Genomic DNA, 21991 nt, shown 5'->3' with positions numbered 1-21991 from the left:
ATACCAACTTCACAACACAACTGATGGCTCAAAAACATTAAGAGGGCAAGAAATCCAATAAATTAACTCTTGACAGGCACAACTGTTTACTGAAACCTATTCCAGGTGAGTACCTCATAAAGCTGACTGATGTGTGAAGCTGTCATCCAATCAAGAGGTGCCTACTTTGAAGGATCTAAAATATAAAACGTATTCTGGATTGTTTAACACTTTTTTGTTTACTAAATAATTTCATATGCATTTCTTCATAGTTTGGATGGTTTTAGTATTAATCTACAATGCAGACAGTTTTTAAATAATGAGAAGGTGGGTGCATCTGCTAAAAATCTTGGACGACTTAGTTCTTACCATAATAATGCCAATCACAGGAAGTGACAGTATTCTCAGTGGTTTATATTTATTATGATTTTAGCATTTCTTATTCCTGTTTCTTACTCAGCCATTTGCCATTTGCGTTTGGGTTGATATAGTGAATAAAGTCACTGAGGCTCATATGGACCCTATTAAGATTTACTGAGACCTGTGATTATGTGTTCTCAGACCTGCACTTCTTGGGGATTTGTGCCACCTAAAGAGTCTGCTGGCAGGAGGCTGAGGGGCAGCACTGGTGGCTGACAGGATTTTTATTTATTTAATAAGTGATTATCTGAAAAAACTAAATCATTTTAATTTTCTTTTAATTGACTTGTGAGTTAAATTGCCACTGTAATTGCTACTGATCTAAACATACATCAGAATAAACTATTAAGAGTACGAGGAATTTTACTAGTGTTTGTGACACCTATAAAGCGTTTGTGTCGAGCATTGCATTTTACAGTGTTACCTTTTATCATCAGACCCATGATATCAGTGCAAATTAATCACAGGTCTGCACAATTTAGCCCGTCAGCTCAGCCAGGAACATCCAATCAGCCACAGTTCACTGCTTGGCCACTGTGCTCACCATGAGACTGCTTATACCAGAGGGGGGGGGGGGGGGGGGGGGGGGGGGGGGCTCCAGCATTTTAAAGCTTGAAGATAAGCCAGGCTTATTATGGGCCTGATCCTAAAAGGGAATCAGGTTAAATGGATCTGAAGTTTTTTTTTTTCATATAATGATTATTTCTGACTATACGGAATAACATGAATGAATTTGAAGCGGTCTCATTTTCAGTGGTTCAGCTGGTTTATTTCTCTGTTGCTGTGTTCTGAAGTTGGAGGATTTCCTCATGGAGGGTTCAAAGCTTCTCCCCATACATTCATATCCAACAAGGTGACCACAGTGTCCTCCACCGGCTGTGGCTGGTCATCCATAATAGATGACTAACCTTGTGCATGTCTGTATCAACACCAGGTGAGACGCGGGCAGTTCAAACACATATCCTCGAGTTCAGCTTGAACCCCAGAGGCACAGACAGCTACAAAGTAAACCACAACACTCTGGCCAGATGAAGATAAATAGAATAAAAGTACTATATATTCAGAACAAGATATTTTCAGTGTGGCACGGCTGATGATTTATGTGTTAAGACTCTTAAGCTCCTGTGTATCATTGCTATACACATTTCTCCCTTTTTAATTTCCAAATTTTAATCAGCTGCTATTTTGCCACAGGGCCTCAATGGATCAATCCAATCATCACATACAGCATGGAGGCATCCAGAACAAACTGAGTCAATTACATTATATGAAAGCCTAATATTTTCAAGCTCAGAGGTTAGATTTGATGTTTTTCCCCTTGTGAATCTCTCTTAGCTCTTTTGTTTTTCCTCAGTGACCATAACACAACTTTTTAATTTGAGCAGGCATCATAGGTGAGCCTGAAAAAAAGACAAAAAGTTAATAACTGAAGACATAAAGTAAAATTAATTTGTCTTCTTTCACACACAGGGGCAAATCCCTGAAACAAAAACAAGTTCTGCCTTTCAGGCCAGCAAAGTTACTGACATTGTTAGCTTTGATAGATGGTATACACTTTGGGCAGATTTTGTTTACTTCACCTGTGTCAAAGGCCTCAAGGTATAGGTTTGGAGTTATGAGGAGGGAGAGAAAAACTTCCTTCACTTCGCTCATTCAGCCCAAAAGGTGGGGACTGCTAGAGCTGTATGTTAATGGCAGCAGATACTGTTGTTGTGATGGCTGAAATAGGATCTTCAATGTTTTCCTAGTGATAATGCATGATCATGAAAACATGAACATGTCCATTACTATAGTCAGCTCTTTCTCTTAAAAGTAAGTTTATCCTTGAATACTTTGGCTAAATTGCATCAGCAGATCTGTTTTTGAGAAGAAAAACATAATGATGACTGTCTGTGGGGTCGAGGCTTTGTGGGAGAAAGCCAAGGTCAAGTCTTCTGTTTTTTGTTTTTTCTGAATATTTGGGAGTTGTTTCATGCATAGATATGTGTTTAGTTAGACAGCTAAAATAAGAATTTGGCTAGATTAATTCACATCTTCCCCAAAAAAAAGACTTTGGTTTAAGATTTTTCAGCTTATACACCGATCAAACGTAACATTATGACTGCTGACACTGAAGTGAGTAACACGGATTATCTCTTCATCATGGCACCTGTTAGTGGGTGGGATATTTGGGAGCAAGTGAAAATTTTACCCTCAAGGTTGAATCAGGAAAAATGGGCAGCATAAGGATTTGAGCGAGTTTGACAGGGGCCAAATTTTGGCTAGACAGCTGCACCCGCCAGGGTCAGAGCATCTGCAAAACTGCAGTTCTTGTGGGGTGTTTCCGGTCTGCAGTGGTCAGTATCTATCAAAAGGAGCGGTGGAAGGAATGCTGGGGAACCAGCGACAGGGTCATGGCTGGCCAAGGCTCATTGATGCATATGGGGAGTGAGGACCTGCCCGTGTGGTCCAATCCAACAGATGATTTACTGTAGCTCAAATTTCTGAAAAAGTTACTGCTGGTTCTGCTAGAAAGATGTCAGAATACACAATTTGTTGCGTATGGGGCTGCATGGACACAGACCAGTCACTGTGCCCACGCTGACCCATTTCCAACAATGGACACGTGAGCATCAGAACTGGACCACAGAGCAGTGGAAGAAGGTGGCCCGGTCTGATGAATCTCCCTTTCTTTTACATCACGTGGATGGTTTGATGCATGTGTGTCACTTACCTGGGGAACACCTGGCACCAGGATGAACTATGTCAAGAATGCAGGCTGGCAGAGGCAGTGTAATGCTTTGGGCAATGTGGATGTTACTTTGACACTAACCACCTACCTAAGCATTGTTGCAGAGCTTGTGCACCCTTTCATGGAAACGGTATTCCCTGATGGCTGTGGCCTCTTTCAGCAGGATAATGTTCCCTGCCACAAAGCAGAAATGGTTTAGGAATGGTTTGAGGAATGCAACAACGAGTTAGAGCTCATTGGATCTCAGGCCAACGGAGCATCTGTGGGATTTGCTGGGCACACAAGTCTGATCCATGCAAGCCCATCTCACATCTTACAGGACTTAAAGGACCTGTTTCCAACTGTTTCTTGGTACAGATACCACAGCTCACCTTCAGGGGGCTAGTGGAGTCCACACCTCGAGGGGTCTGGGCTGTTTCAGCAACAAAACAGGACCAACACAATATTAGGCAGGTGGGCTCAGGGCTGAACCTGAAGAAAATGGATGGGCTTCAACACTTTAAATTTTTATATTTCAGAACTACAGTATGAGAGATGACTTCACTAATAAATACTTTTTTTTTTCAACAAAATCCAGCTCCACTTGAAAAAGCAGATGAACAAACATGAAAGTCCGGCTGTACTGGAGGAGAAAAAATGTTGAAGATGACATGAGCCAACATTTGATAAAACTGCGCATCAAACTGAAGAAACCCTCGACCCATGCAGTGTGAGGATTTTGCCCTTTGTCCCGTTTAGAGTGCAGGGTCACAGTGATCATCTTTATCCTACCTTTCAATTCCAACTGGATTGTTCTCCAGGGTAAAGGTGCCCCTGTCTGTAGCGCAACAATAAATGGCTTGAGTATGAACATGATGTGAATTATGTGCTGTGGCCATCACAGTCAAACACATCATAACCCGACTGATGAGGATTTTAGATCTGATTGTGGACAGACAGGTTGTAGGGGTGTGTGTGTGTGATGCATCGACTATTAGACATTTTTAGTCAGGGATTTCTGTGATGGGAAGTTCTTAAAAGAGCAGGGTGGAAAGTAAAACAGATCCAACAGATACAATAAAACCACTCGATCAGCGCCCTAAACACATTCTGCATGTGTGATTAACCCTCAAGGAAATAAGACTGCTGGTGCTACAATGGTGAGGGTAACTATGTGGAAGTAAGAGAGAGACCAATAATGCCACCCGAGGAATTCCACCCCAGGAAATATTGCTTTAACAAAACTTAATTGCCAATGCATAATAAAGGCACACAGACCCATGCCGGAGAGAGAGGCGTGATAGAATAATTCTTGTCATTTGTTTAACATTTAAGAGCAGGGTTGAAGCTGCTAGGAAGGAGAAAGCAGCTGAAAAACAGGTTTATTCTACTATAATAGTTAAAAACAGCAGTGCAACGTAACAAAACACACCACTTGGGAAGGCAGTCTACACTGAGGAGTACCCAGGGGTGCTACCAACTACTCGCCATGTGCCTTACTGCAAACAAAATAGTGGCCTCAATAATTGTGGTAAATGGATTGAAATATAACCCTCTAAAGCTAAAATGCAATAAAAGGCCAAAGACTGGGCAGGAAAACACAGGGTCACTGCGGGGCGCACCGCAGTCCTGTCCTCTGAAGCAGGATTTCTGCTTCAACCCGGTGGTCTCTGTACGATGAAGGTGGCTCACTTCTTATCTGGGTAAATCACCATGGTAACTGATGCTGTAGTTCCAGATTAGAGATCAACAAGTATGAAATCACTGCCAGATTTCCAGAAAATAGCGTCACCATTCCTGGAAGATCCCTGGAAGTTTTTCAGTCATGTCTGAAGTCTTTGTGTTTCCCTGATGAGCATCAGTAATAAGATTAAGATACAACTTGATTTTTTTTTTTTTTTTCTGTTGGCAGCGAGCAATTTTACAACAGTTTTATTGCTCTATAAACATAAATTTATGATCCTAAAACAGGACGCCTACGCTGTACTTGCTGACCTCATATCAACTTTGTAAGCAGACTGAGCCTGTGTTTGAATTCTGTTCTTATATTGAATCTTTATTCTCAAACCCTTAAACAGCACCGAGCCTGCAGCTGAGAGAATCAAACTAAAACTGTCAGGAGCAGGTTATATTCAGCATTTCAGTTTAAAATCAGCTGGAAGCTGAGGCTTTTATCGACAGCGTATTTTCAGTGTGCTATAGATTCTCTGCTGGGGGAATACATTTACATGTGCAAGCTGTTAAACCATACCTTACGAAAACCAGTGAATGGAGCACAAACTGCGTCACATTGTCACAGGAACGATCGTGTGTTAATCCGGTGATTTAGAGAATGTATAATCTGATTCTAATGTGCTGCTGAGTCTCGTTTACAGTGCTGGGAACAGCGCACACACCAAGACGACCTGTTCAGTCAGTCACATTCATTTCAGTGTGATCTGCTGACAAACTGAAGGGATCCCCATGTCTCCTTTATCAGGCTGTGGGACACTAACTTAAGATGTATTTGGGTCAAAGTTTCAGAGTTTCAATGTGCAGCCATCATCTTAGAAATAAACAGCAGCACTGAGCGCGTGCTCAGCGATAAAATAAATAACTAGAATTAATCTGTCAATCACCAGATTAATGATTTGCTGCAGCATTCATCTCTTGTCCTTTTACAACACTGTTGCATTTTACTGGTATATTTTTATGTTCTTTATAGATTTTAAATCACCATTTGACAATGTCTCCGGAGCAGGCGGCACTCATGGGGATCATTTTCTGTGGCAGTAGAGTCGTATGACCCAAGAAACACTTAGAGACTTGATAACCAGCTTCCTGATTGCCAGTGTAAAGGCCTTCAGGGTAAGTGAATCCAGATAATTGAATCTGCTTCGCAGCACAGGGCCCGCAGCAGGTTAGGCTCGCAGCATAGGTTAACCATGGCAGTGTACCCTGGTAAGAAGTGATCCACCTTTGTAGTGCAGAAAACCCAGGATTAACTCTGTAGTTACCTGGATAAGGCCAAATCCTGCTTCTTAGTACAGGGCTCAGGATCAGACTGCAACCACCACTGCCATCATCCTCAACCAGAGTGACAGAGAGAAAGCCAAGAGAGGTGGAACAAGGGGCTACAGGTGCGTTTTATAGTTTTATCTGTGGCTGGGGATCTAGAGGAGACATCCACATTCACATCTACTCCCCCACAACCCTCCCTCCACCACCACCACCAACCTCCTCAAATCACCACATTTACATCTTGTGTAAATGTTTTGTAAATGCTTTCTTACTTTGCCAAGGAAAAGTAATCATTATGCCGAAGAGAAAATACTTCCATGATATTAACATTTCCTGCTATTGATGTGTTTTTTTTTTTTCTCTGGGAAACAGACAAATTTATTTAAACTAAGTCCAAAACTCCCCAAACTACTCTCAGTGAAATTCTCATGTTTTATTTATTCGAGTGTAATTGTAGCGCACTAAATTGGCAGGGTTCCACCTGAATCTCTTGACATGCCAACATGGTAATTGGTAAACCTCTATTTATATTATTGCAAAGTCATAAAGCGTTTTCAGTGTGGGATCTCTCATTTTTCTCACGAGTGTGGTGAAATCACTTTATGTTGTACCACTGTTCATTTCACTTTACAATAATTGGTTAGCGTTTTTGAAAAGATTTAATAGCTTATATTAAGGGAAGACACACAAGCACAACAACGCTTTATGGGAAGTGATGGCCATTGTGACACAGCTCAGCTCCTGGGATATTGACATTCATGTGGTGACCCTCCTAAAACCCATGTTGATAGCATTGATCGTATAAACCTTAAATCAATGTGGTCCTGACCACTTGTAAAGCAGTAGCCCCGGCTGGATCCCAGCCTCCAGAGCTGCTCTCTGTGCATCACAGCGTGGTGTGTTTTTGAAAAGCCTGCAGAGCGAGACAAACCAATCCATAGGTTCCCTATGGGCTGACAGGAAGGCACGCAGCCCAAATGCTTGGCCTGTTTGTAGTGCCGCTGAATCTCTGATGCAGACAACAAGCGCCGTGGGTTGGTTTTACAACAAAGGCAAAACAGCAAAGTGGAAATCATTGTTTTAATAAAAAGAAAAAACGCAGGCCTTTTAGACCTGAACTACAGTAGTTAATATGTTTGTGTGAATAATTTATAACTTGGGTTAAAAAAAAAATCATTAAAGTCATTACAAGTTATGTTAAATTTCATTAACTGGTGATAGAAACATTAACAAGTTCAAGAGTTGATATTTTTACTACTTTTCATAGTGACTATTTTCCTCTTTTTGTTGTTTTTTAATGGTTCGATGGCTATAATAACCATGGAGTCGCTGGCGAGCCCTTTAAGCTCGTTTAAGTGGTTTCATCGTTTTTATAACGATACAAGTGTTTACAGTTTGTTGAAATTTGCCAGCACGGTAAACAAGAGACAGAAAAACATTTGTGACTCCCTACCTACAAAGTCCTTAAGTATCCACCAATCAAAAAAGTAAAATGTTTTTTTTTTTCCATGAAATTAATTATTTGATAATAATTTCTAATGCCCATTAGCAGGTCGGCCACAGAGGTTTAAAAAGACACACAGATGTAGATGACACGATGAAGGCAGTACATGGAGATTTGTATATTTCTGATGCTGAGTGTAGTAGTTACTGTGATTCTAGGAAAGTGTGCAACCGATTGGTGAGTGGTTGCTGAAGGCAACCAGTTTTTACCAGGCAACCTCCAGCAACCGCTCGAATCTATGCATTTTGTTCCTGCACTTCTATAGTTAGAATATAGAAATATGTAGAAAAATCATACCAACAAAGCTGGGATTTGTTGCTTCCTCAGCAGTCTGGTACAGCTTTAAAGGTGCAAAACACACAAGCAATTCAAGTAACTGCACAGATCGGCCTGCAGTAATGAAGAGGTCTAATTTACAGCAATTATCCTGCAGGTCCCGTCACCCCTATGCAAAACTTGCTTCCTCTGGCTCAAAAATCCAAATGGATGTTGATGTTGCTTCGTCACGTGTAAATATGCTTGCTGCTAACATGCTCTTTTAAGGTGGTTTCAAATCCCCAAGTGACCAATTATCATGACTAAACATTAAAAATGTAACTGTTAATGTAAGCAGTGAGGAGCTTTCATGTTAGCTGACTATTAGCAAACTGTTCTTACAGCTCTTTCCCGGCCACTTCCAGTAACGTAGCATAAATTAGATACTACCAAACTATCAGACCATGAACTCTGCTTATACTCAGTTTAATTTTTCTAATGTGTATTCTTTCTTTCCACTCATGTGCCATCAAGCTGCCTCTCAGCAAGCACGTAAGAGAAATCAGTCAGACTAGATATGGCTTCAGCATCAAATCATTTCTGTTGGGATTTCAGCCAGGGCCAGTGCCTTATAAAGCAGACAGCATGCTTTTAATAAATCAGACTTGCATAGGAGCTGGAACATTACATGCTGCTTCACCGCTCTATTGTCCCTCTGCAAATGTAGAGGACATTACAGTGACAGAAAATGAGCCATGGACTTTTAGCCTCAATTTAATTTCCTATACAGACCGGGCTGACCGAAAGAAAAGACAGGAAAAAACAAAGTTACTTTTCACTTTTCTTTTTCCTTTTCCAAGCCGCTGCTGTATCTGTAATATTTGCTTCACGGCCACTCAAGCCAACAGGAACAAAGAGATTTTTTTTTTCCTGCTGCTGTGATTTAATCCATAAATGTTAATCAGGTTAAATGAGACATGCAGTGACCCCTAAAGTAATCTAAACAGATTCTGTGCCAGACCTCGCTACACATTTATCATTGGCATAGTTGTAAATGTACAGACTCAATTTAGGGATTAAAAGCATTGACCTTGCTCACATTTTATTTTGCTGTTACATTTTAAATGACATAATTAGCAATGTCCAAGGGCTGTATAGGAAACGCTTCAAGTAAAATATGAGCAACATGTTATTTTTCCCCAGCATTTAAAAAAAAAAATAAAAATAAATAAATATATATATATATATATATATATATGGTTAAAAAACAAAGAGCAATGATATCCAGAGGAACAGAAAGTCATCCAGTCACAGCAGATAATCACACTTAAGATTAGACTTTAAGATTTTAATCATGACAGTTCCCCACAGTAATATTAACCAAATATTATAAGGATTTATGCCGAACACCTACACTATTATTTTCCCTGCATTGTACCGTACACTTCTAATTTTCTGAGTATTTGTAGAAACACGGTGAACTGCTAGCTCTCATTCAGTGCCACCAAATGAATTAGTCACACATGAGCAAGTGTAAAAATGAGTTCTGGATTTGTGCAGATGACATTTTGGAAATGATATACACACAGGTGAGCAGGAACCTGCTAAATATAAATAGTTAGCATATGAATATATGTAAAGATCTACCATATTAAAAATTAAAAAGCTTAGGAAGAATAGGTATAAAACAAATGCTCAATATTTTGAATTTTATTTTAATTTTTCTTTAGTTGGTTTTGGAAAATATATGTAATATATTTATATTGTATGAGTTATGAGGCCTCAAATTGTAGTTATGCATAAAGTTTAGTTAGAATGAATTACAGAAATTCATATTCCATATAATTAGACCAATTCTTAATTAAACCATTTTCCATTTGCAGCGGTTTTTGGCTAAACTGATCAGGTAAGATGCTCACAGCCTGGTTTATTTTAAAACTTGTTGAAAAGCTTCTGTTACACATTACTTGTTGGTAACATAACATGCTGTCATCAGTTGGATTCACATTAGGTCAGATTTATAATAAAAGTATATAAATAAGGTATTGCAGACTGAAGAACTGGGAGCCACATGTTTCGATTCATTCTCCAGCTCTGAGTTTGAGAACCCGATGGGACGGAGGACTGGATGTCAGTATCATGTAAGCCTCGCAACACTAGGTTTGACATTAAGCTAGATTTGTTTTTATTAAATATTGTTATGCGTCCTTATTTCCTGTACTGAAAAATAATTGTCCCCTTTGGCCTTTCCTTTCATTTCCTGTTGTATGTTTGGCCTGTCGTTGTGAGAGAAGGACAAAGCTGCAGTTTTTCTGCAAAGCACTGGCAACAGGCGTATTCTGTAATTGGCTAATTCTTCACAAAAACGATGCTCAATCACATTGTGTCAGAGGGGCATGTCAGGAGCTTAGCCCTAATAGGACCTTAATGGCAGAATGGCCAATAACTGGTTCAGTGCATGAACAGTGAGTGGTTAGCATACTCATGCAGAATAAATGGAAATCCATCAAATAAGTACAACTCTAACAGTCTTGAAAGTTAATATTTGATTAACAATGTATTGAAACATGCAAACATAAATGGAAATACAGTCAATAAGGGAAAAACAGAGTTTCTACAGTTCTGTGAGCTTTGTTCTTCAACACAGCCCAGTGCTCGAACCCTGCATTGTTATATAAATGAAAAATATACTAGTAGATAGCTGATAACCAGTCACATCACACATTAAATCTGCAGTTTTGATTTTCCTTGTCTGTACATAAACGCACACACTGACAAAGAGTCAGTAATTCAGGCTTTGAGAGCTTTGAGATGATACTCCAGGCAAATCTGTACAAATCTGTCTAATGACATTAACATGCCACCATAATCATATGAATTACCTGATAATCACATAAAAATCTACAGCACGTGTAATGGATTCAAATTCAGTGGAACTGAAGGGAGGAAAAAAAAAAAGCATCAGCCTAAAACATCTTTCATTTAAAACTTTTACCATTACAACTACAACTTACAACTGTAACATAATTCACTTTAATACCCCATTAGCACACAGAGTCAAACTATCATGGCTTCATGCTGTATTAGCTTTTATGAAATACACCAAATTGAATCAAATGATATAAGCCGGTTCTGTCATTAATATTAATTTCCAGTGGAGAAGCCCTTGTGTGACACGTGTGAAATGGGGTTGCGACTTTCACATTTGTTCAATGTCAAAATCAGCACTGGATCATAAAGCCCATTGCTAAAAAATCCACACAATTTAAGTTTCATTTCATTCTTCATTCAGTTTCATTTCATTGTGCGCGTCGAATGTTATATTTTGACAGCATTAACTGCAGATTCAGGAACTGGTTTAATAACAAATGCATGAACGGATTCAGTGTTAGAAAACTATCAGTTTCAGCCATTAATATTGTAATCTGATATCAAATTCAATCAGTGGCCCTTTAGTGGAGATAAAGTTTATTATATTCCATGCAAGAAGCTTCCTTTTGCTATCTTGTAGCTGTCAGATAGTCCCGATCTTTCCGCCTTCCTGATTCTTAATGCCTCGCATTCAGAGACTAAGTGACAGATTGATAGCTCAGCTCTAATACTATGCCTGCTCTGTCAGCCTGAGAAAGGCCATGTCTTCTTCCCTCCATTCAGAACTTACATGACAGGGGTGTAAGTCATAAGGAGCACTGGTGCCATTATAACATCATCCTCATCCGTTAGTAAGTGGATTATGGGGCTGGAGCGCTGGCATGCTTTGATGTGTGGTTTGGTTTTATTGGCTGTATAAGGGAACACAGTTCACTTAGCCTCTGCTTGGATTCCAAGTAATGCCCGGCATTAAACAGTTTTTTTTCCAGCACTGGCTGCATTAGCCTCCTCTACGCATGGGCACTAATGCCGGTTGATGGGTTTGAATTACATTTGTCACTGAGGTAGATTTGATTGAGGACCATTAGAAGTACTTGACGTTCGACATTGTATTAAAGTTTACTCGGGGATGAAGGAAACAATGGTGGTATTTAAAAATACATTTGTGCTTCAGTGCTTATAGATGTTTATGCTAATTTATCAAATTTGAAAATCCCTTAGCTGTATTGTACAGTATTTGTGAAAATAATATGTAACTTAAACATGAAAACGTGATGAACAAACTGAAGCCGATTTGAGAGCTGATGGGCAGTCATGCGGGTTTTAAAGGAATATTGAATACCAAAAATGTTTTTGATTGAGCGGACTATAAACATTTTTATGAGTTTTATCTCTGAAGTTGGGCATTTTAACACGGACGTCTATGGGGGCTGACTCAGCGACTAGGATTTTAGTTTTTTCTGCATTAGCATCATTTTTCAGCTGCCTGTTGAACTTTTTTGAATTAGAATTCATTTCTGTGATTTGAAACCTCCTACGTGATTAACCCCAGACCGCTGACACTGGATCACTGCTCCAGTCCCAGCAGCTTCCTCCTGACTCTGTAAAACACATTTTTCAGTCATCCTAATCAGTACATACATCTGCACAGATATGCTGTTGCTTTGGCATGCTTTGAATCATGCACACTGATAAATGCACAGAAGAAGAGAGATCGGGACAATTTAGTTCAAAGTCCGAGAAAAGTTAGACTTAAGAGCATAAAAAAAAAGGCTGCTCGTTTATGGAAAAACAATAATTACAGTTGTTTTGGTCAGCACTGTAGCCTCGATTATTTAACTCAAATATGTATTAATAAACATTATGCAGTATAAAATATCTTTTTACAGGACATTTTCTTTTACTTAAGGTAAAAATGAAACACACAAACATTAAAAAAATATGTTGCAGTGGTGGAGGACACTGGGGTGTTAGGCCCTGACTGGGGGGGTGTTTTTGACTGTAAAGCTTGTCTTCGAAGGGCAACAGACAGTCTGCCTGCTCTGCAGGATGTCTGCGAGTGCAGACAGGGGTGAAGAGAGCCCCAGGTGGCAGTGGACTTGCATGCCTTGGGGATGTACCCGGCAGATTGGCAGCTACCAGGCAAGCGAGAGAAAACCAATGCTAAATGCAAACTGTTGTACATTACAGAGAGGGACCAGGTCTGAGGGACAAAAACAACCTGTACCTGTTCTGGCTGGAAAAAAAAGGCTGCTGTATTCAGAGTACAGTCACTGCTTCATGTGCTAAATATGTAATCGTTAGAAACAGAATGACTCGCATCTCCTTCCTGTCCACCGCACATGCAGATTTACTGCAGAGGTAGGCCGTATCATGGTGTCATTTGTTAATGTCCTTGACTGTGCAGATTAAACAAACAACTTATGCAAATAGGCCACAACGTTGGCTGATTTAAATTAATAATAGCAACTGAAATCCCATTTTTATTCAGCCTCAGACTCCCCAGTATGTTTGAAAAGGGATGTTTTATGTAAATTACTCATTGAAATCCATTTTTCATTTAATCATTTTTGCTTATCTTCGCATAACTCCACTTGTTTGACTGAGCTGACACAGTTTATTTCTAATTGATTTTTTTTTTCTGTCATTGTTTTTGAATCAGTTTCACTTAATAAGCCTTGTTCTTTTAGTGTAGTGAGTGAGTGAGTATGGCTTACAGGGAGACTGGTTTGCTTTATTTATTTGAATGAATAAGAAAAGGAATCAATTTTTGGATCTCTTTGTATCAGGGGAAGCGATAAACATAGAACACATGTGAACACCTTGCTGGAGGGAGACATGATCTGGTTTCTTATAACAGTTCCTCACTGAAGAGTTTAAGTCTCCTTTGCTGGATTGCTGCTGTCTCTCTGTGCACTGTCAAGCTGACATTTTCATAACTCTTTTTGACCTTTTCCAAATTGCACAATTTATCTGATTTTGATTTTTTGATTGAGCTCAGCCGCTGGCATCAGATTACTCACGAAGAGGTGACAAATTGCAGGCACTGTGCATGTAATGTTATATGTTCAAACCCAGATTACAGTCTGCATATTATCTCATCTTTCCCATGTCTTTCATTAAATCAGCATTTCAATAACCTTAAAAAAGCAAAACAGTGCCACTCAAAAACTCCCCAAAAACAATCTTTGCCTTCACCTATAGAAGAGATGCAGGTTCATATTCAGGCTTCGAACCACTCTCTCACTCTCCTGTGTTTCCACACGCTGTGTGCTTTTGACTTGCCTTGACTTTGATCCATATCCTGCTTCTTGGCAGGATTCTCGGCTCTCGCCTTCTCTGCTCTCCCTTTGACTGTAAACCCTTTCATTGGCTCACTCCCTCTCCGGTTTCTGTCTGATTCTGTCTCCATTCACTCTGCTAACCTGTCCTCGGGGCAGGCTCATCGCCCTTCATCTGTCCATCTTGTGCCTTCTCTGCGGGTGTAGATGCCACTGCATCCCTTTACACCATCAACTGCCTCATAAGTCATTAAAATCAGAGGGAAAACGAGGGAAATGAAAACAGTTATGTGACCTGACCCAGTCATCTGAGATCAGTACGTCCTGGTTTATATGTAAGAGTTGAATGTCACAATTGACTTCTGTCTTCTGTGGTTCCACAGGCTCTGAGCAGGGCACATTTGTTTTTGATTTTCATCCCATCTCCGGGTTGTGATGGGAGATGGGCCCATGCTAATCACACTGCTGTATGCAGCTTCAACGTCTGCAGCAGCAACTAATGAATGATAATTCTTTTATTGCAGCTCGAGTTTCACTGCTAGAGATTAAAAATGATTCAGATTTCAACAAGTACTTTGTGAAGCTGTGAGGAAATGGCAAAAGGAGGATATGGATGTACATCTAAAAACGATGGAAATGAAATGAGGTTCTCAGATGTAACTCACCGGATGGTGAATGGAGCACAAAAAAAAAGAGGGGGCAACCTGATAGAACAGCAGTCACCCAGCAGGGTGCCGCCTTATTGGTTCATGTGATCCCTCAGCTGAGCTTACCTGCTCCTCTTCAGACCAGCTGAGAAATGGTGCAGGTCTGGCTCACAGGTGTGGAGCATCAAGTGCATGTGACAGAGACTAAAACAAACACCATCCGATGATCTGCTGCCGCGCTCTACAACGTGTGTTTTGAAAAGCAGGTTTGCTGCAGGTGCTTCACCAACCACTGACAGATGGCAGAGGACCCTCAAAACTCCAAAATATGAACTAAATAACAAGGTTTCTTAAAATTATGTTGGTCATATTCTTTACAACATTTTTGTTTGCAGTAAATGTTTAAGTGGCTCTTAGGATTCTTGGGTCCTGATGTAAACAGGCACGACAGTACATGAAAATGGCAACATAAACTTGATTTTCTGGTTTATTTATGAATCCACTGAAGAGAAAAATGAGTGGCTAGTCAGAATCAACTGGCAGCACTTACAAACATGATGACTGCCTAACTAGCAGGGCCAGCGCTGCTAGCTACAGAGCAGTGAGCTAATGTTTATCAAGCTAGCAACCGGCTAAATATGACACGGTGAAAAGATTCATCACTTTGGAGTGTCAGCATTAGGTACGACTGATTTTTGATGCTCTGCCACCGTACAGAGCCATGCATCGATGCACATTAACCTAGAGCCTGACTGTTAGGACCAGTACCAATACTGATATTTGATGAGTTAAAAAGATGATATATATGTATGTATATAGTTGTTTCTTGGCCTTTGTCAAGTTAAACAATATTGCAGAACCTTCAGCACCACTTATTAAAAGGTTTAAGTGAATGCATACATATATATAGAGATACAGATATAGATATAGTCTGTATGTGTAATTTTGAGCCTGTGTGGATTAGAGAAAATCCAAAATAAATTCAAATGTGTGAACCCAATTCCTGTTTTTTTTGTTTTTTTACTTCATGTGTGCTTCCTATCAGGTCAGCTCAGGCTTTATAACAGTGTCAGTGGGTGTTATCTAAAGAGTGATTCCTTGCTGGTTTTGCTTTCCCTTTACTGTTATTTACAGCTTTGCCTGTAAATAACAGTATTGGTAGTTGCTCTTTTCACTTGCTGATCTAAGATGATTATATACAGCAGTGGTTCCCAAAGTCAAAAGAGCTGCAGCCCCTCTTAAAAACCAGAAACTCATATGAAAACATGCATAAGCAATGCACATTTGACAGACTATGTAATTTATACAGGTCAAAGAAATGTAACCTGTATCAGAAAATGCACATAGAGCCTGAAGGCAGTGCTCCTTGGCAAATGCTTCCCATAAAATCACAGCTCATGATTTTTTGACGTTGACTTCTGTGTGGACCTAATGAGATGCAACGTTTTAATTAGTGAGCTAGATTCTTACACAGAGCTAGGCTGACTATTTCCACACAGTGTGTAAAGGTATGAATGGCATTTCTCAAATTGGCAAACTATTCCTTTAAAAAGTCCTAATGAGGACTTAATGGCATTAAGACTAGGCACTGATCTTTAGTTGCTTAAAGGGGTTGCTTTAGTTGAATTTTGAAGTCATGATTAGTTAAAAAAAAAGAAGTTAAAGGGCTTATTAGAAGCATTCCTGTACTTTGTTTCAAGGTGAAATGGTAGCATGAGAGCGAGTGTCATTTAAAAGCACTGTAGGCGTTTTTCACTACAGTAAATTGTAGCTGCAACCTTTTTCAAATTTTGCTGTTGGCATCACAACTTTGACTTTGATCCGTATTCTACTTGGCAAGATTCTCTGACTGTGTTCTCGCCTTTGACTCCAACTGCTTTCTCTCTCCCCGCTTCTGTCTCTCCTCCAAATGCCACCCTCCTCCCCTCAGGGCGGGATGATTGCCCTTCTGCTGTCTATCCTCTGCCTGGTCCTGATCCTCTACACTCGCAGACGCTGGTGTAAACGCCGCCGCATCCCTCAGCCCCAGAAGAGCGCGAGCGCCGAGGCGGCTAATGAGATCCACTACATCCCATCAGTGCTGATGGGAGGCCAGGCGCGGGAGAGCTTGAGAAACTCCCGGGGTCAGGGTCCGAACTCCAGCGGTACCCTCAGTATCCGGGAGACACCGATTTTGGATGGGTACAAGCAGGGTTTGGGTTGATGTGGGGTGGCCAGAGCTAAAGCTTTAAAAATAAGCGCATGCCATAACTTACAGTGAACATACTGTGTTATTGAGATGAGTAAAAATGGCTTGTTTACTCCACGCTACACAAGCAGAGCCTAATATTGTTTGAAATTACACAGCTGCTTCCACAGATCAACCTGCAAGCAGCACACTTAGTTTTCATAGTAGTGGCATGTGATGTCACTGCATTCTGTTACACGTGGAAATCTCAACTGCTCCATCAGGCACATTAAGCCACTTGTGACATTTCTTCTAATTTAGATAAGTCCCGATAATGATTTTGCTAATTGATTTCAACTCCATCCCCAGGTATGAGTATGACATTACCGACCTGCGTCACCATCTGCAGCGGGAGTGTATGAATGGTGGGGAGGAATTTGCCAGCCAAGTCACCCGTACCCTGGACTCCCTCCAGGGCTGTAATGACAAGAATAATATGGACCTTGCACCTGGTAAGTTGACGGATGCACAAACAGCCAGGTCAGAAAAGACACGGGACTTTATGAACACGAAACAAGCTGCACTGAACAATATTCCTCATAACTGTATGTACACTATATAAAAATGATCACTTGTAGACATGAACTTGGATAATTTCCTTCTCAGAATTGCTCTTTACTTTACTAAGCAGCATGTTAGAGTGTGCTGCTTTTTAAATTTCTGGTCTTCAGCCTATTAGCTACTCTCATCATTTAGCTATCGAGGATACTTTATTACATGCCCCACCTAATGAGAGGTAAAGGTATCATGCATTTATACATGCAGACATGGTGTTCCATTTTAAAGTCAGTTACTTCATGTGGCAGATGCCACTCGACTCATTTCATTAATACAATTTTTTTCCACCTCCTCAGCCATACATTTTTATAAGAACAAAGTAATAAGACATTATGTCAGAAGGGGCAGTTGCAATAATTGCAGAGTGAGACAAATGAAAACCTGATTGGATTTTTAATGAAAAAACTTAAGTTTGATTTTCTCTAATAGGTTAGAATTAAATAGAAGTGGAGGGAATGATGGAGGACAAAAAATGTTTTCACAAACATGGAGGCTGGAAATGTTTTGCCTTTGTAAAAAAAAATAAATAAATAAAAATACTGCATCTTTTTTCACCGGATTTCACAATTACTAGAAGAACATCAACTGTGTGACCCAGGGAGGATATAGATCAGATAGAAATACTACAACTGCAGGTATTCTTTTAAACAGCATTTTGTTTTCCCACCACTGAAATAATTATAGAGTTGCGTACCTGCCAAGAATTGGTTTCAGAGAATGCATTTTTCATAATTGGTGGACTTTAGAGTTGAGTGTCACTCCCATGAGACTTATTGCATGGAGTGGAGCAGTTGTGATGAAGGTACAGCTCCTGAATTTCAATTAACGACGGAGTCACCGCTCGGATCCATCAAGAGATCTGCTGTGGTGACACCGCTCTCGCACTGTGTTCTTGTAAAATCCAAACAGCTCTGCCTCAGAGCTGATGGAAGCAGAGTAATACTGCGCATTATGCATTTAAGATATGTAATGCAATGAACTAGAGAAATAAAAAATGGAGACAGCAGCTCGTGCATGGAATTGCAAATAGTCTGAACATCAGAGAGGTCACTCAGAAAATAGTGTTCGAATTTGGACTAAAATAACAAATTTCAGTAAATATGTTTTGGCTCCCCTGACCTTTTGTCTGCTATATGTATAATTTAGTAGGTACGCATGCATAAACAAATGAAAAATAACATGTCAGTTGCATTTCATGTCTGTTGTCATTTGTACACTTTGTTGTTCTTCAGAATAATCTTACCATGCAGTTTAGTGTACCTGACCGTGTGGGTTCTTTGTTGTTCTACCAAAATGTCTCATTTAAATGTTCTGAAATGCAACTTTAGTCCTTTAAAATGCCAAATTTTTCATAAATGTATTTCTTAGCATTGTATTACACAGTTGCAACATTGCCTTATTTCCATAGCAAAGAAATGATAAATAAATACATAATAAATTATCTATATTTTGCCATTATTATTACATTTCAGGTTGCTATTTTTCCATGTTCTTCCAAGACAGTGTGCAGAAATGAAAGGGAAACAATGACGTACCCATGTGTTATCATACCGTGTGAGACTGAATTAAATTGAATCAAAATCCGTGACACAATCTGAGTTTTTTTCTTTTTTTTTAATGTCTGGACCAAAGTGGAGGACAGACTGACATTGCCATCACCAGGAAATTCAGCTGCCATGGTTAACAGTGTCTGTGGTGTGACTAAATAACACAAAAATCATATTTTTGGATGAATTACTCCTATTGAAATACCATTATAGTACCAGTAGTCTATAATAATATCAATTTTATAGTTTCCATAGACCTTCAGCTCTTAATATTTACAGAAATAGATAGTTTTATCCTCTGAGACTTAAATGTGCTCTGTCTAATGCCTTAATGAGTTTTAATTTCATGCCAGCTTTTCTCTGTCTTTAATTTTGCCTGTTTGACTTCTCCCCCAGTAAACAACATGCTGGATGTGTTTTCTTAGTATTACAATACTTAACGCTTGCCACATTGTGGTTTGAAAGCCTACATATTAGCCAAAACCAACAAACAAACAATAAAACAAGTTTTTCTAAGTGGATTCTTTCTCCTTTTAAAAACAAAGCAAATATTTCATCTTCCCAGCTTACATTTGTCCACCTTTGTAAGCGCGTTCTTCTTGTCCCCAGTGAGCGACAACACCAAGCTGGCCCTAATGAACAAATACAAGGACAACATCATCGCCACAAGTCCCATCGACAGCAACCACCAGCAGAACACTCTGCTTCCTCACAACACCTCCACCAGCCAACGCAAACGTCTCTCCAGTAACACCCGTGGTGAGTCCGTCTCTGCCGTGGATTTGACACACAAAGTAGATTAACACCACCCCTGCGTGAGTCCTTTCCGTGACTAGTAGCACCAAGCAGATCATTGTGTGGACATTGTTGTATCTTTACATGTACACACTGCTGCTGTCAGGTGACAGCCTGGAGACTTTATGAAGATTGTGAACCTCTTTCCTGAGTCCACTGTATTTTATGAAAGACACTTAAATTCCATTTAACAGTTGAGACATCCAGAAAATTAAGTCAAGCCCAAATTTGAATTCTCTTTTTGTGTAAGGTAATATAAATGATAGAATTACTGAACACTTTTTACTAATTTTTATTAATAGCATACAGTGTGGACATCTTTGTGGAAAAAATCCGAATGCATCCATTCATAGTCTTTAAAGCAGGAAATGCTGGGTGATAAGTTATCAACTTCCTAAGCATAATGACGATTGGTTCAACCAGCAGATATTGACGCATGTTTCTTTTCCCTTTTTCAATCGTGTCACATAGTATTATCGTAAAATTTGGTGTAATGTCTGTTTTTAGTCACAGCATCCAGAAACAAGCTAGGTCCTGAGCTCTGGCCAGCTTGTTTAACCCACTTTAAAGCCATCAGAAATCAGTTATTGCAGGTTTAAAGTCTTAGAGAGACAAGCATAAAGACCAAGAGTGTTTATCTTCAGAATAGGTGGGTGGGGTTTAGCTGTTAGTGGTGGTTAAATCAAGTCCTTTAGGTGTAAGTGGATCACTTAAGAAGGGAGCAGGGCTTAGCAAAAACAGTGATGCCACAAAACAAAGAAATCTGAAAATAAGTTGATGGAGTAGACCACCCTGTGGCTTTATCAGCAGAGACTGATTAAGTGCCACCACTCAGCTTTACTGCTGATGCTTCTCAGCGGTCAATAGTGAAACTGCATTTTTTAAATTCTGCAGCAGTTTGCCTAAAATTTCACTCTTCCTGGAGCTTCATCTAATTCATAATGCAAATAATTTTCACTGAAGTGATCACAGGAATGATTGACTTTCACTTCGCCATGTGCTTTGTGCTCTGTCAAGTCAAATTATTAGTACAGGTGAAGTGCAAGTCATTAAAATCATTTTTCTTTTTTAACACCGGGTGATAAGAGTTAACCAATCAACACAGGAATCGAGGATTAGAACCAGGAAGATGGGTTTTACATTTCAATGAGCCTTTACATACCTTGCAGAAAATTGAAGCACGAGTCCTGATTCCCATTAGATGTTTTTCTTGGGTGTTATTGCAACACCTGTAGAGTCATTAGCAGCTCCTGTTCATTGAGAGGAAGGTGATTGAGCTAGCGTCAGATTAGCTTTTTAATTGTTTCTGTGACAAAAGGCAACGTGTCAGACTTTGGAAGTTCACAAAAACATCAAGTAACCGCAACATTCATGTAATGCAAGGAGTCACAGAAAAGGAAGTAAGCGTTACAATTATACATGGTGCTAACTACTGACAATGTTGGCCTAAAAATTATGATTCATTTCTTTCTTTTAATAAGTCGGTTTTAAAAATGCCCTCTTGACAAGCACAGCTAAACTTCCTTCTTTCTCACAAATTTGACCCCAGGAGTTCACGAAACAAATACTAAACATGTAAAACTTGAATTTTAATTTCAGTTTGACTTTAATGTGCATATGGCTGCTCACATTGAAAAAAAAAAAAAAAAAACATCCCTCTCTTCCAACACTTACACTTGCATCACTTAAACTACATTTAAAATCTCCTCTCACATCTCATTTACTTGTGACCTACTACAAATGTATGTGTACACATGTCAGCGTGTTTTTGCCACTTATTTTCTTGTTTTCTCATCATTGCTTCATTTTAGCCGACTGATCACAAATAAGATGGGTCAGGGCTCACCGCACTAGTAACCAGAAAATGGGGTAATAGGTGGCTAAACACATAGTTTTAGCACATGAGCCAAAAAGCCAGTCAAAACTAACCATAAGCATAAAGTAGCATGTCTCACGTATTTGTATTGTAAAGTCTTTTGTTGGAGAGAAAAATACATTTCCCTCAAAAGGATGCAGTTTAGTTGTATGGGCATTATATGTGAAGTAAAATAAAAATGAGGCCTGAAAATGAGGTACTGTGTGGTAAAGTCATCACAGCTCTGTGCTCAATGCCCTGCTGCTCATATCTTTTATCTCTCAATGTTTATCTCTCAGTTCTATTACCGACAAGAAATCATAGCAAGTCACTGAATGCCAC

The 21991-nt window shown here is 39.6% G+C and overlaps 1 protein-coding gene across 1 annotated transcript in view; it reads left to right on the top strand.

Annotated features, from left to right (window-relative positions):
* astn1 (astrotactin 1) overlaps window positions 1–21991 on the top strand; it is a 449367-nt gene that overhangs the window by 124542 nt on the left and 302834 nt on the right. The window contains exons 3-5 of the mRNA XM_030751231.1: window positions 16598–16848; window positions 17204–17346; window positions 19609–19758. Coding sequence (XP_030607091.1) covers window positions 16598–16848; window positions 17204–17346; window positions 19609–19758 — 544 coding nt within the window. The remainder of the gene's footprint in view (window positions 1–16597; window positions 16849–17203; window positions 17347–19608; window positions 19759–21991) is intronic.

Source organism: Archocentrus centrarchus, chromosome 17, assembly GCF_007364275.1.
Source record: "Archocentrus centrarchus isolate MPI-CPG fArcCen1 chromosome 17, fArcCen1, whole genome shotgun sequence".
NCBI classification, from domain to species: Eukaryota; Metazoa; Chordata; class Actinopteri; order Cichliformes; family Cichlidae; genus Archocentrus; species Archocentrus centrarchus.
Note: the sequence above shows the minus strand (reverse complement) of the source record. Positions and strands in the feature narration are given on the sequence as shown.